Raw genomic sequence first — 15,203 nt, 5'->3', positions numbered from 1 at the left:
GTGGGTGCTCTGCTCTCAACACACTGCTAGGGCAGCAGGGGTCAGTGGGACCCTGGCCCAGCCTGGTGGGAAGGACGGGAAGGAAACCCCTTATATCTCTTTTCTAACATGGCGGCTTGCACACCATGGGGCCTTCACAGTCCTTGAAACACTGGCTCAGGTTGTGGGGGCTGGCCGGGCCCACGCTGCCAGACTCGCTTTCCCTCCTTGCCCCTGGATCCAGGTTATGGAAGCAAGTGGGACACCCTGGGAGAGACAGAGGCCAACCGTGAGCATGTGTGTGCATATGTGTATGTATGTGGTTGCCTGTGCTCGTGCATGTGTGAGAGCATGTATGCGTGTGGGTGGCTGCCTGTGCCTGTGTATTTGTGAGTGCATGTATGTGTGTATGAGGCTGCCTGTGTGTGTGTACATGCGTGCATCCATGTGTGGGAGCGTGCATGAGGCCAGTGCAAGGTCGGGGCCTAGGACAGGAGAGGTCAACCTGTTCCTCCTGCAACCTTCCTGCATTCCTCACTGAGGAGCCGTGAAAGCTTCTGTGATGCGATCACTGACCTGCAGCTCCTCGTGGTTAAGACACTGCCTGAAGTTGGCAGACAGTGGCCAGGAGCCACTAAGGGCCATGTGGCGGGCATACGGGGTCCCCGACATGCCTGGCACTTGCATACATACTGGGAACATCACCATGACCCTTGGGCATATGCAATGATCAAGGCCCCCATAAAGGAAGACAAGGCTTGAGGAGGTGAATCCATGTGTCCAGGTCCCGGGGCTGGCAGAGGCAGGTGACATCCACACCAAGGTGGCTCTGGCCTGGGTCTAGCCCCTTCCACTACTGTATGGGGGCGGACCAGCAGCAACGCCAAAGACCACCTCCATTCAGCAAACGCTCATCCAAGGCCACAGATGCTGTGGAGGCTGGGGGATGACATGGCTGGTGTGCCCAGAAAAGGTGGCATCCTCATGGCCATTCTTGCCATCTTCCTGGCTTTCCTTACTACTAGGGTGCTTTAGGAGGATTCCACCAACTCCAGACCCCACGCCAGGCCAGGCCTGGCCCAGGGACTCCACAGCAGCCTGGCCACACATGCTGAGCCTTGTTGGGCCAAGCCTGGACAGGTGGTTCCGAAAATGCTCTCCCCAAGTGGAGCCGCCCCTGCACCATCTCCTATGTTCCCTGCAATGCAAGGAGATGCTTCACAGAGGTAATAGGCTCAGCCACGCGGCCTCTGCAGACTCACCCAGCCAGGGCCAGGAGCTGCATGCATCTTCCCTCTAGCCTGACTCACGTAGGGACTGGGCCATGTGCCCTCTGCAGGCTCTTGGTGCCGGCAGGACACTTGTGGCTGTCAGCTGAGCCGGCCATGTTTGGGGCTCGGCCCTTCCTCACCTTCCAAGCCAGCTTGGTGGCTCCAGGTCCAGCTAATTACTTCCCTTCTCCCCACCCAGGCAAAGGCCCAGCCACCCATGACACTCCAGAGCCCAGAGCTTGGGGGGCCCGCTACTGCCACAGTTCGTCAGGGGCCATAGCAACAGCTGGGCTGTGGCCCCCAGGCTGGTGGTGTCCCGAAGGCCACCTACCCCTCAGGGATGCAAAGGCAGCTGGGAAGTGGAGCTGCCTCAATTCTCAAGACACATAGGACCTAGGTTTTCCTGCCCCCTTTCTATGGCAGGAATGGGGAATTGTCTCCTGGGATGAGCCCGTATCACTGGCAGGTCTCACTCCTGGACCACATGCTCTGGTGTGGGTATAGTGGGCTCCTATCCCCAGGAGGGTCTCACCCTTGGATCACGTGCTCTGTCTGGTGTGGGTGTGGTGGGCTCCTATCCCTGGAAGGGTCTCACCCCTGGACCACGTACTCTGTCTGGTGTGGATGTGGTGAGCTCATATCCCCAGGAGGGTTTCACCCTTGGACCAAGTGCTCTGTCTGGTGTGGGTGTGGTGGGCTCGGATCCCTGGGAGGGTCTCACCCCTGGACCATGTGCTCTGTCTGGTGTGGGTGTGGGGGGCTCGGATCCCTGGGAGGGTCTCATCCTAGGACCACGTGCTCTGGTGTGGCTATTGTTGGTTTCTCCCTGTCAAGTCTCATGTTGAAGAAAGATCCCCAATGTTGGAGATGTGATCTACAGGGAGGTGTCTGGGTCATGGTGTCACAGCCTCAACAACAGCCTGGTGCTGCCTTTGAGGGAACTTGCGAGGTCTCCCTCTTTGTTACCATGAGAGGTGCTTGCCAAAAGGAGCCTGGCACCCTACCCCCTTGGCCTCTTGCCATGTGATCTCTGCCCACATGGGCGGTTCCCCTTCCTCTTCTGCCATAAGTGGACGCAACCTGAGGCCCTTTCCAGAGGCGCATATGCCCACTTTTGAACTATGCATCCACCAGAATCGTGGAATTGCCTTTTCTCTAGAAATCACCCAGCCTCAGATATTCCTTTATAGCAACATAATGGGAAAAGACAACACAGAAGCCATCCTGCCAGTTTCCACGGAGGCCTGGCGCTGTGCTGGTTGCTGCAGGTGCACAGGGGGCATGGGGGAGGGGGAGGGAGACAACAAGGAAGGGAGGGAGCCTGGAAACTGGGGCTTCCTGTGCTGTTTTATCAGCTAGTCATTGCTCAGCACCTGAGAAGTGGGCTCCCGGGTCCCACTTTGTACTTGGGGAGCTGAGGCCAGAAGTCATTTCCCCAGGCCAATCTGCGGCCACAGAGGAGTGTGGATCCTGCCTGACGCCCATGTTCTCATTTCTCCTGGGGCACAGTCTTCTTGTCTGGGAGTTCCGCAGTCTATGCAACAGTGAGCATGCGGGACCCCAGCAGGATCAGGCATCTAGATGCCAGCAGTGGGCTCTGTGCGCCCCCCTGCCCACCCCCAGCCTCCTAACCTACCCAGCTGAGGTCCAACAGGCATGGTGAGGATGAGGAGGGGGAAAGAAGGGTACACAGCAATGCCACCCTGTACTGGCACAAGGACAAGAGGCGTGGGGCTGTTTCTGCTTCCCAGGAAGGCTGCCGTATAAAAATATTTTCCTATAGCTGTACAACATGCTTGTGCCTTAAGCTAAGTGTTATACAAAAACATTAAAAAAATCAAAAGGTTTATAACATCAAAAAGTTACAGTAAACTTTATTATTATTGGAGATGGGGTCTCACTCTGTCACTCAGGCTGGAGTGTGGTGGCATGATCACAGTTCACCACAGCCTCCAACTCCTGGGCTCGAGCAATTCTCCCACTTAAGCCTCTGGAGTAGCTGGGACTACAGGGAGGCGCCACCATGCCTGGTTAATTTTTAAATTTTCTGTAGACACAGGGTCTTGCTATGTTGCCAAGGCTGGTCTTGAACTCCTGGCCTCAACTGATTCCCCCGCCCCCTTCAGCCTCCCAAAATGCTAGGATTACAGGAATGGGCCACTGTGCTCAGCCATTAATTTATTATTTAAGAAAGAAAAACATTTTGAATAAATTGAGTGTCACCTAAGGGGTGCAGTGTTTATGAAGTCTCCAATTGTGCACAGTAACGTCCTAGGCCTTCACACTCGCTCACTGTCATTCACTGGCTCACCTAGAGTTCCCACCGGCCCTACAAGCTCTGTTCACGGAAAGAACCCTACGCAGGTGCACCACTTTCCACCCTTCACACATCATGTTTACTGCCCCTTGTCCATATTTAGACGCATGCAGACATGCAGATGTTCAGCACTGTGCCACAGCGGCCTACTGCATTCAGCACAGTCGCGTACTGCATGCTTTTGCAGGCTGGCAGCAACAGGCTAGCCCACATAGCCCAGGGTGCGAGAGGCTGCATGGCGCAGGGATGCGGAAGGCCACGTGTCTCAGGCTTGTGTAAGTCACTCTAGGATGTTCCCGCAAAGACAGCACGTTCCTCAGAATATGTCCCTGTTGTCCAGTGAAGCGTGGCTGTACTAGATTCACATATATACACATATATGAGTGCTGAGTATCCCCTATCAGAAATGCTTAGGACCAAGTGTTTGGGATTTCCGGTTTTTCTGGTTGTTAGAATATCTGTATTATGTGTCCACTGGTTGAGTAAGCATGTCATGCAAATATTCATCCCTAATCTGAACATCCGGTATCAGAAATGCTCCATTAAGCATTTCCTTTGAGCGACAGATCCACACTCAAAAAGCTGTGGATTTTGGAACATATCTGATTTCAGGTTTTTGAATTGGGGAAGCTGGACCTGTATACTTTTCCCCCTCATCCATACAACAAATCCGGGAAGTCAATGTCACCACAGGCCTGCTGTGCTTCACACACGGTGGTGATGCTGGGTTTGTGAGGTTCCGAAATCTGTGCTGTCCATGCCTCTGACCCTGATGCCCACCCTGCAGGCCTCTGAGCCGGGGAGGGCTCTGGGCAGCGAGGAATGAGGAGCCTGCCGGAACCAGTGTGTCTCACAGACATCAGAAGTTCACAGTTTTGCCCCAAATTGCATTTCCTCTGTGGCCCCCGCCTGGGCATTCCACTTCTTACCATTGATTTTCTCACTCCTATAACAGGAGGCTTCCTTCCCTTGGCCTTGAGAAGAAGGGGAAAGGGGAGGTCGGGAGAATTCCTTGCGAACCACTGGGAGGAGTGTAGCCAGGATGGAGAGACCAGGAGCTCTGTGCCTCCCTTCCTCCAGGCCCAGGCAGGCCAAGGCCTTCCTAGGAAGCTCTAAGGAGTCTGGGATCTCTGTCTCCTCTCGGGAGGGAGAGAAGCAGAGGCAGTGTGCTCCTGTTAGGAAGAGCTGGAGCTGAGATGTTCCTGCCTTTCTCCCAAACAGCAGCCCAGGCAGGCAGCTCCCTCCACCCATGCGGCAAGAGGCTTGGTCCTGGCTGGGATGGGAAGCCCCGTTCTTGGCAGAGCGGCAGGGGACTGTGTGGCAAACCCTCAATTATCTCAGCACACATCTGTGGAACCCGCTTGACTGGAACGAGCTTCGCTATTTCTAACTCCGTATGCAGCCCCCTTTCTGCCTGAAGAATCATTTGGGGGAAAATCAGATAAAATGAATGGAGTGGCCAGGAGGCTGGGGTTTGGCAAGATCTTTCAGGAGCACAGGAACCATGTGTGCCAGTACCCAGGTGGGATGGGGCAGGGAACCTGTGTCCCTGCTCTCCCTGCCCTCCTACAATAGCCTCTGCCTTTCATGGCCCTTCCTCAGCATGGCAGATCCTTCCGGAAGCACCCACTGATGCTCAGCTCCCTGGGGATGCCCTTCTGAAGCCTGGAGGCCAGGGTCAGGGCCCCCAGGGAATACCCAGACCACGTTCCTCATGAGAGATGGGGAAACTGAGTCTCACAGGAGCACAGTGGCCTGGTCAAGGGTACACACCAGGGTCAGGAGCTACCAGGGACAAGGTGACTCCAGAGTGCCTCTTACCTCCCCTCTGGACAATGGAGGCCAGGGCCACTACCACCTGGCCCTGAGGAATCAGTAACCGTCTGCACGCAGAGGTGCTAACATGAGCCCTCGCCCTACTGGTCAGCCTGCTGTCTGTTTGTTCACTGTCTATCTCTTCCTTTTTGCTCCCCCGAAATCTGTCTTTCTGTTTGTCTGGCAAAGGTCTGGAGCTCCCTCTCCATAAGCCAGGCCCTGAGCTGGGGTGTGGGGTGGCCATGAACAGCACTAATGCTTCCCCTGTCACCAAGCTTGGTGTTCCGGGTACAAAGGAGACAGGAATGATGGATGGGGCAGGACGGATGCTGGTCTCCTGGTCAGAGCTCCTGCCAGAAAACTTGGCAGCTCCAGGACTGTCCTCTTGGCACCCAAGGAGGATTTCTCAGGAGGCTGATAGCCTCACCCAGTGAAGGGTAGCTCAGAAGAGGACTTGGGAAGAGTCAGCTCACTGGGAGCCACTGAAAGCTGGAATACTGCAGGCCATCCAGAAGGTCTGCAGGGACCAGGACACTGAAGGCCACTTCCAGAGGCCCTGTGCTTTCTGCCCACTTGAGGCACAGCAAAGAAGAGCTACAGGCAGAGAAGGCCAGGAGGCCGAAGCGTGCAGACCCTGCCTCCTGCTCCCTCACACACCTGCATGGGCCCCACGAGGAGCCCAGCCCAGCCTAGCTGGCTCCCTGGCAGCCAAGCCCCTGCAGGAGAGGTTCAGGCAGCTGCAGGGAAGAACATTCAGAGGGCATGAGAGCGCAGTCGAGACTGGCAGGGCTATCCTATGGCTCTGGGGGGTGGCAGGCAGGGCTGCAGGATCAAGCTCTGGGAGAAGCATGAGTGCCCCGTGGGCTGGAGCTGAACCAGCCAACAGGGATCCCAGCGTGACGTGAACCCTCCCCAGCTCCACAGGCAGCCAGGGCTGGCTGTTAGCACTGATCAGACTCAACTCCTGCAGCCTCTGAGGTGAGCTGCAGTCATCTCCACTCAATAGGTGAGGAGACCAAGACCCAGCGTCGGCCCTCACAAAAATGCTCTCAAGGCCCAGATCCTTCCGACAGGAGATCCCACCACGTCAACCGGATGGGGCATGGGAAGGTTGGTGAGGCCCCAGCCCTCCAAAAAGGGAGGACACATGTGGGGTGTTGCGTGCAGCTAGCAGCAGGGCATGCCGGCTGGGCAGGACAGAGTCTGGCAGGAGTAGGAGGAGTGGGAGTAGGAAGAGGAGGAGGAGAGGGTGGGGGTTGGGTGAGGCCGGAGGAAAGAGGCTATGAAAGGAAGCCAGGGAGAGAAATGGAACAAGAAGCATCTTTAAGAACAAGGAGCCCATTAGTGGGGAGGGGCACGGGGGAGGGGAACGCTTAGGCTCCCTGGCAACCCTCAAGGGACAATTAGCCCAATGGAATAAAACCTCTGGCAGAGTCCCCTGTCAGGCAAAACACAAGGTGGCAGGTGTCCTAGGAGGGGAGTCAGCTGAAGAAAGGGTCCCACGCCTGGGGAATCCAGGAGGGCTTCCTGGAGAAGGTGTCTATGAGCAAGCTGGGCCCAGGTGAAGAGGACAGAGCAGGTGGGCCTTGGTGCTGAGGCCCCGTGGACAAATGCAGGCACAAGTTGGCAGCATCTGCCTGAGGGGCTTCACTGCTCAGAAATGAAGCTGATGGACCAAGCTGGGGTCTCAGCAACCACGATGGGTGTGCTGGGAGCATGACCCCACTTATTCCTGTGGGTCGGACATTACTGTGCCTACTTTACAGATGAGGCAGAGGCCCAGCCGGCACTCCGCTGGCAATGGCTGCACTTGGGCACCAGCCCACATGTTCACCTGGAGTCAGCCTCCTGTCTTGGTTGCCCAGAGCGCCCCTTGTCGGGTCTGCCAGGGAGCTCTCAGCCCTGCCTCCAAACATCAACTTGTAAAGCCCTTCCATCTTTAATCTCCCTGATCCTGTGAGCTTCAAGCATGAAAACACAGCACATGTTACACAGTGGGAAAGCAGCTGAGCTAAAAGAAAACTTGTTCCCTGATACCATCCACTTGAGTCCCTGGAATGCAGCCAGAGCAGGTGTGGTGGGCGGCTGGGAGGGTAGGGAGTTGGGCTGCTGTGGGCACCAGGCCTTGCTGGTGGAGCGCTGGGCCGCTGGCCCAGCCGTCCTTCCAGAGGCAGCTGCCTCAGCTCCGTGGCTTCTGACCCAGCACACCCATCCCTCAGGGCCTGCAAAGACACATTCACACAGGCCTTGGGCCAGGACAGGCCATGGTCTGGAGAGTCAGGTTAGGTCAGGCCAGGCCAGGCCTGCCATTAGAAAGAAGGGACAGCAAGGGCTGGAGGATGGGCAGTGAGGGGGCAGCCTGGGGAGTACACCAAGGCTCCAGATCACAAGAGTCTAGGAAGGCAGGTGGGATGCCCAGCAGGAGCTGCGGTGCCCAGGCCAGATCCCTGCAGGAACCTCAGCCCCTCAGGGTGAGCCAGGCCTCCTGTACACTGTGAGCTGGCCAGCTCCTGGGCTCTCTACCCACCTGCCTCCTCCTCCTGGGGCCCCCTCCCTGCCTCTCCCTGACCTCAGGAGTCTGGGGGCTGAGAGGATGCCAAGGTGGGGAGGAGAGCTGAAGTTCTAGGGGAGCTAAGATGCTGGCTTGAGCAGGGAGAGTGGCAGGGCTCACACTTGAGGGCATGACGGGGAGGGACCTAGTGTCCAGGAAACCTGAGGACACCAGGCAGGGGTTCCAGAAGCCCACGAGGGGCTATGAGAGTGGTCAAGAAACTACTTGCTGATGGTGTTTTTAAAAAGTAACACAGGAGCACACGCAATGGAATCCCAGGATTCCGAGTTACCAGATACAATGAAGACGTCTATGCATGTGCCTATATATAAAACACCGAAAGGAAATGCAGTAAAGCACGACTGCGGCTGCCTCACGCAGGTAGGTGACTTGCTTCGCTCTTTTGGATTTCTGACAATCTAAATACAAAACCCTGTGGAAGATGCCCCAAGGCTCCACTGGAGTTAGTCTTCGTAAGACCATTGCTTCAACTACAGCACATGTAAGGATCTGGTGAAAACGCCATCTCTTAATTTGTAAATGTTGATGTAACGAGTGATGTGTTAAGTGGTGACTGTTCGTGATACACCTTTATTAATACCTAATCATCTTCAAAACCCATGGAATTTCTATAATGTATTAAACACCTCTCTGTGAATTATTCAAAGTTTACAGAATTATGCAAAAGTGAAGAAATACATTTCTGATAGCTTAAAGACTTTGTGTGTTTGTATTATTCAAAGGTTTGAGAGTTTCAAGAGTGTAGACGTGGATGAACACGATCTGAGGAGCAGGAAATCCACAAGGAACGCAGAGGAGCCAGCACTGCACCCCATGCAGCACTGGCTAGGGAGACAGGTGAGTTTGCAGGAGGAGGAAGAACCGGGCTAAGGCTGACTCCGATGGGCAGTGGCTCGCTGCTGTGAGAGGCTGATGGACACACGTAGGCCGCACTGGGTACAGCTTTTATACAAATCAAAAGAAACAGTCGGGTCTGTTTTTAGAAAGACACGCAGAGGCTGCAGACTGCAGGCGGGTTAGATGCCCATTCCAGACAAACTGCAGCAGTCTTAGGTAGGGCTGGTCTCTGCCTGTCCCCATATCCGACAGCCACCGCCCACTCCAGCCTTCCTGAAGCAGCCTCGAGGCCATGCTAAGGCCAAGATGCCATACCAGGCCAATGGCACAATCTTCACAAACGGGATGTTAGCTCACTGGGGTGGTGATAACAAGCCTTTGTCGCCCTGGATTTCCTGATGCTTAAGGTCCATATGGGGCCACCTCCACCCTGATGGTCAACACGGAACACCCCAATTCCTGCTACTGGACCCTGCTCACCCGAGACTCTCCATGCCCACAACCATGGACCTAGCCCAGCTTCACCAGCAAACCAGAAGAGCACCCGCTGGCTTGCAGGATGCGAGTGTGGAGACGCGGCTGGCTCTCCCTTCCTCTTCTAGTCTGTCTACCTCACCTTGCACTGGTCTCTGGCCTGGCGGCTTGAAAGGTGCCCCTGGCTGGCCCCACATAGATTTCAGTCCTCCCCAGGCGCTGCTGCCTCTGGACATACCGACACACGCCTGGAGCCCCAACCCTCACGGAATGATGCCCAAGTCAGGACAGACGGAGGCCAAGAAAGTCAGGGGAGTGGCTCAGGGCCTTACTCGTCCAGGGGTTCCAAGGCTGCAAAGCCACATGGGGTTAGTCCAAGGCTGAGAAGCCTCAGGGGTGAAGAGGACAGGCCAACGCATCTCCCTTCCACCCGGCCCACCACACCATTGCCTTCAGACACGAGGCTGCTCCTTTGCCAAGGGCTACAATCAGATATCCCCGTCAGAGGAGACAGGAGAGCCAGAGAGCCAGCGCACGCGGGACCCACCTTGAAGATGAGGCAGTCACCCTGGTGCTCGGCATACAGCGAGGTCAGCCGGTACTGGTTCTCTGTGGTGATGTCGATCTGGTAGCCAGTGAGCGTGTAGCAGGCCTTGCGAAACTCCTGGATCTTGGTCTGAAAAACCTCCTTGAGCCGCTGGTTCTTCAGCTCGGCGCTCTCCACCTGCTTCCTCAGCTCTGTGGGAGGGAGGAAAGGAGATGGTGAGTGTGTCACCAGGCCAGAGGGGCGGGGACCCAGGAGAAGGCCGAGTGGGGGCAGGAGTGGAGGCTGCCCAGGGACGCAGGTGGCCCATGTGTCGCACTGGCCAGCCTCCATCTGCACGCATGAGGAAACCAGAGTGAGAGGTGAGCTGACACAGACTGACGCTCTTAATGAAGTTACCGCATTAAGAACGGTAACTGAGGGCTGGACTCCAGAAGCAGCCCGGGCCCTTCCACAGGGACCAGCCCTTGGCCGGCATGACAATGCCTGGATCCACCCTAGTCACTGCCAGGAAGCCACAGGATCAGGCATGCCTCGGGGGCACCCCTGCCCCAATGCTTCAGCGATTTAGGCAAGAACCCTGAGAGGAGGTGGCGCTGAGGACATGGGTCCCGAAGTGAAGGCCTGGGCCACCAAGCTGACCAGTGAGCCTGACCATCCATTCCCAGGCTGCGGTCTGGGTCCTTTCTAGGGTCGGAGGCCTGCCCTGCAGAGCCAGCACTCAGAAACAGGGGGGCAGGTGGGAAGCCACCTGGACGTTCTGGATCCTATTGCCCCAGGGCTTTGACCTGCCAGCCACCTCTGAGGCCAGACCACTTGTGAGATGACAGCTGGCCCTGCCCAGGCCCACTACCCCCCACGCAGCTTTAAGTGACCATTCAGGGCACAACCCTGCACCCCGCCCGCCAGGATTTACAGCTGCTTGGAGAGGAAATGCTGTGCAGAGCCATCAGGAGGATAACAGCAATGATCATGAATCTCTCACCCGAGAGGCCTTCCAAGTAATTAAGCCTTGATTTATCCCCCCGTTAATTATCAGGACTGGCTCCACTTAGAGGCACACAGAGCTGTCCCCTAGGCCGGGTACTTCCTAGCAGTGCTGTCTGGAGCTGGCGATGGGGAGCCCTGCAGGGGCCTGGGACTGCTCCAGGTGGGGACAGTAGACACTGGATCCTATCCTGCAGGCCAGGGGAGCTGGGCCAGCTGCCAGCCTCCCTCCACTAGGACAAGGGACCAAATCACAGAACTGATGCAAGCACCCACATCCAGGCACGGGACGGTCAGCTCCCTGGCTGGGCAGAGAAAGGGGATGTTCAAGTCAACCATGGCCACATGGCTGGGGAGAAACCAAGGGTTCCAAGCCATGCAGTGCTCGGGGGAATGCTGGTCCTGAGTTAGAGATGAGTCTGAAGGCCCCAGGATGGGTGTGGGGTCTCCCAGAGGAGGGTGAGGGAAGATGCAAGTGTGAATGCCTGCTGGCCAGGTCACAGCGAGTGAGAGAGGGGCTGCCTGGGAGTTCGTGCACAGTGGTCCAAAGAGACGCTTACAGGCCGGTTTAAGGCAGATGGATGCAGTCAGTGTTGCTTCCTGGAGGAGGTAAGCAGGAACAGGAACCAAGTGCAAACAAAAAGCCCTCAAACCTGCAGAGGAAGACGGAGAACGTGGGAAAGGCCATGGTTCCAGCTTGGCTCAGCCTCCCCGACCTGTAACCCCAAACCTATCCCTTCACCCCATCTCCCAGGACCTCTGTCTACCACACAGATATCAAAGGCATTGGCCAGATCGTGTGCCAGAGGCCACCACTGAGAGCTCAGAGCTGCTGGGCACCCCTAAAGACATGAGCTCAGTCAAGCAGCATGTTCCATGTGCAAGCTCACTCACTGTCTGGCTGTGACAGCTACGAACACAATCCGATCCCCAGTCCACACATAAGGACACTGAGGCTCACAGAGATTCACTGCTGGGCTGCAAGAGAAAGGGTGCTGCCTGCCATGGGTTCTGGAAGGAGCAGCAGTGCAGGGCTCATGTTCATGGCATTGGGATGTAAGAGGTTGGGAGGAGACAGGGTCTGTACCACTGTGGGTCTGTCCGCAGGGGGGCCCTGGCACTGGTCTAACTGTAGGACTGCAGCATCTGCACTGGGTTCGGCTCTTGCCTCAACCTGACCTCCTCCCTCCGCTGCCGGCAAAGGCAGCCCTGTGGGACATTGTTATTCCACAGCTGAGCTCCTCCAGCAGGACAAGGCCAAAGGCCTAGGGCCCAGGGCCCGGGGTCCTTGATGAACCGAGCAATCAGGCAATGAAATCTGAAGGTTAATTGGCAGCAATGACCCCAATATTCTTCCCTGCATCCCTGGGCTGATCCTCTGGAAGACAGGGCCATCGGTAGCAGGAATCCCACATGCAGAAGGAATAATGCAGAGACCATACTTCAGAGGCCATAGTTTATCCCTAACAGGGCCTGTGCTGCCTTCAATACATCTCAGATGTCCAAAGGGGAAGAATTAGATTTTGGTAATAAATGCAGCCTGACTTTGGAGGAGGAAACAGCCTTGTTTTCCCATAGACCTCAAAGCTGCCTCTGTGCTGCTCACAGACCATAGGAGGCAGTCGGGGCTCCAGGCTGCATGGCCCATCCATGGTGGGTTGGCGTGAGGTCCCAGGGTGAGGAAGGTGTTGTGTGGGGCCCTCTCTCAGGGGCAAAACCACCACCCACGCAGCTGGGAGCAGCGGGGCCGCTGCTCTCTCCCATAGGGGCCACTCCCGCCGGTTGACATCTGAAACCCAGGGCCCTGGAAGGGAAGTGACCACCTCCATGCCACACAGGCCCTTGGAGGGGAAGGGGCTCTGACCCTGGTCTCCTGTCCAGGTAGGGAAGGGCCCATCATCTAGGCAAGGCTGCCTCAATGGTCGATTCAGCTTGGGGCAGATCAAGCCAGAGTTCTGACTCCCCTTTATCCCTGTAGTTCAGTCGCTTACATAAAGGTGAATGAATAATTCACACAATGGTTTGGATTAAATAAATAAAAGATGGGTTTTCCGCCTTGGAGATGTCATCACTATCTTGTCGGTTGCTCTCACGTGGCCTCCTCTCAAGTGAGCCAGGAGCCCGGGCTTCCTCTGGGCTGGGTTCCGTGGGCCTGGACGCTGGACAGGCTCCTCTCAGAGACCCTAGAAGCCAGTGGCAGAGACCCCCAGGGTGAGAGGCAACAGCCCTGTGCCTGACCTAGGCCCTGGGACCACAAAGGCAGTGCCCAGGCTGTTCTCACACCTGACCTGCGATGGCAGTATGTGGGCTGAGGCGAAGGCAGCAGTGGGGCAGCACTCCAGGCCCCGGTGCCCCACCCAGCCCGGCCTGCTGTGTGCTCAAGGCCTGCTGAGCTGGGGTGCTCAGGGACGGAGCCCAGCTCTGCAGCCCTGCTCTCTGGGGCAGCCCCACCAAGGCTCTCAGGCCCTCCTCTCTGGCCTCCAGGGCCACCCCAGGCTTAAAAGCAAACCGTAAAGAGGCCCTGAGCCCCTCAGAGCCCTGGCCCAGCCCACCCACAGCCCTGGCTCCCACCTTTCCTGCCTGGGGATGTTGAACTCTGGCCACACTGACCAGGAGCAACTGCCTAGGAAGCAGCCACTTCCCTCTGCCTGGATGCCTGCCCTCCTTGGGCCCCTTTTCCACACCCCTGGAACCCCTACTCTGGGCAGAGCCAGCCCTCTTGGAGGCTCCTGCTACCACCTTGCAGGGATGCAGGGGCACAGTCCTGGTGCCAATGGGCACTCAGGTCCTCGGTGAGGGGCAGGAGAGGAAGGAAAACAGCAGGTGTTCAAATGGGAGTCAGAGAGGATGCGCAGCAGCCACCCAGGGCCCGGATCCTGGGGTGTTCCAGGGGAACGAGGGCATCCACAATGCGGGTGCCTAAACAGCTACCCCCTCACTACCTTAGCCTCACACCTGCCTCCTCCTGGGATGACAGGAGGCAGCTGTGAAAAGGACAGAATAAAAATAAATTGCGCTACATTACGTAAAGGCCAGCTAGCAGGGAAGAGAGGCTTCATAGCCTGAGAGCCTGGATGTCAGGATAAAGGAGCATTTACGGCACTTATCTCAAGAGGCCAAGTTCACAGCCTGAAATGTGGAGAACGGTTCTACCTTGGCAGGACAGAAAGAGCCAACACACAGATACGGCCCACGGGGACGGGGACAGAAATGCTGAGGTCCAGGACTTTCAGAAACAGGGAAAAGGTACCAGTACTTTTCTCTACATCGTCTTTACTCCATGGGGTGTTACGGGGCATATGCAGACGAGAGCAAGCAGAGATCCTTTGAAAGGTACCAACGAATCTTAGGAGCATGGCCCCAGGGCACTGCCTGTCCACTTCTATCCTTCCCCAGGGGCCTGAGCTATACCCAGGCTGAACCAGGCCTGCAGGCTACATGAGCCTCAGGGCCCAGGGAACCCTCAGGGTGCAGGGGCTCTGGCCTTGCTATTCGTCCTGCAGTGGGAAGAGGCCGCGGCACTACCCCAACTCTGTGGGCCTGGACTCTGTGACCTTCCTCTGGGATCTGTCCCATGAGTGGGGCTGGCCTAACCCCTATCTGTGTCCTGAGACCAGCCTGGCCAACATAGAGAAACCCCGTCTCTACTGAAAACACACAAAAAATTAGCCAGGTATGGTGGTGGGTACCTGTAATCCCAGCTAGTCAAGAGGCTGAGGCAGGAGAATTGCTTGAGGCCGGGAGGCAGAGTCCACAGTGAGCTGAGATTGCCCCACTGCCCTCCAGCCTGGACGACAAGAGTGTAACTAACTCAGTCTCACCCAAAAAAAAAAAAAAAAAAAAAAAAAAAAAAAAAGCCTGGGCCTCTCTGTTTACCAAGCACCTGCAGGCACCCGCAGGCACTGGGCAGCTCTGCCCTGAGGAGGCCAGCCCTGCACAGCTGAGGCAGCTGGCCCACATGGGAAGACCCCCCATGGGGAGGAGATGCCAACCCTGCTCCTTCCATAAGTCCCTGAGCAGCCTCTTCTCAGGCTGGCCTCGGTTCTCTGGGCCACACTGCTCCTGCCACCCTGTCCAGTCCCTGTCCTGGATGGGAAACCCGGCCATGTAGACAGAGCTCCATGCTCCCGCAGCAAGACACGGGCGGAGGCAGGGCTCTATCCTGGGGCATTCACACTCTGCTGGGTGCCCTGGCTTAGCCATCAATGCAGCCACATCTGGTCCTGGCCTGACCTCATTCCAGCCCTGTCCCAGGGCTCTGAGTGCTTGCTCCATTTCCCAGCTGCCTCTCCTGCACCCAGCTTCTCCCTGGCTCCAGCCTCTTTTGAGAGGCTTCACACATTCTCTCTTTTCCCTGCAGGGTGCAGACCTTGGCTCCCACAGAGCTGTTTCAGATGCCTGGGACTC

The 15,203-nt window shown here is 56.8% G+C and overlaps 1 protein-coding gene across 8 annotated transcripts in view; it reads right to left on the bottom strand.

Moving 5' to 3' along the window:
* MAD1L1 (mitotic arrest deficient 1 like 1) overlaps positions 1–15,203 on the bottom strand; it is a 501,873-nt gene that overhangs the window by 66,214 nt on the left and 420,456 nt on the right. For all 8 annotated transcript variants that reach the window (XM_032259845.1, XM_032259846.1, XM_032259847.1 and 5 more), the window contains one exon: positions 9,813–10,003. In XM_032259845.1, the coding sequence (XP_032115736.1) occupies positions 9,813–10,003 (191 nt within the window). The remainder of the gene's footprint in view (positions 1–9,812; positions 10,004–15,203) is intronic.

This window comes from Sapajus apella, unplaced genomic scaffold (genome assembly GCF_009761245.1).
Source record: "Sapajus apella isolate SASKATOON/1434 unplaced genomic scaffold, GSC_monkey_1.0 scaffold112, whole genome shotgun sequence".
Taxonomy (NCBI): domain Eukaryota; kingdom Metazoa; phylum Chordata; class Mammalia; order Primates; family Cebidae; genus Sapajus; species Sapajus apella.
The sequence above is the reverse complement of the archived record's forward strand: the minus strand, read 5'-3'. Positions and strand labels throughout refer to the sequence as shown.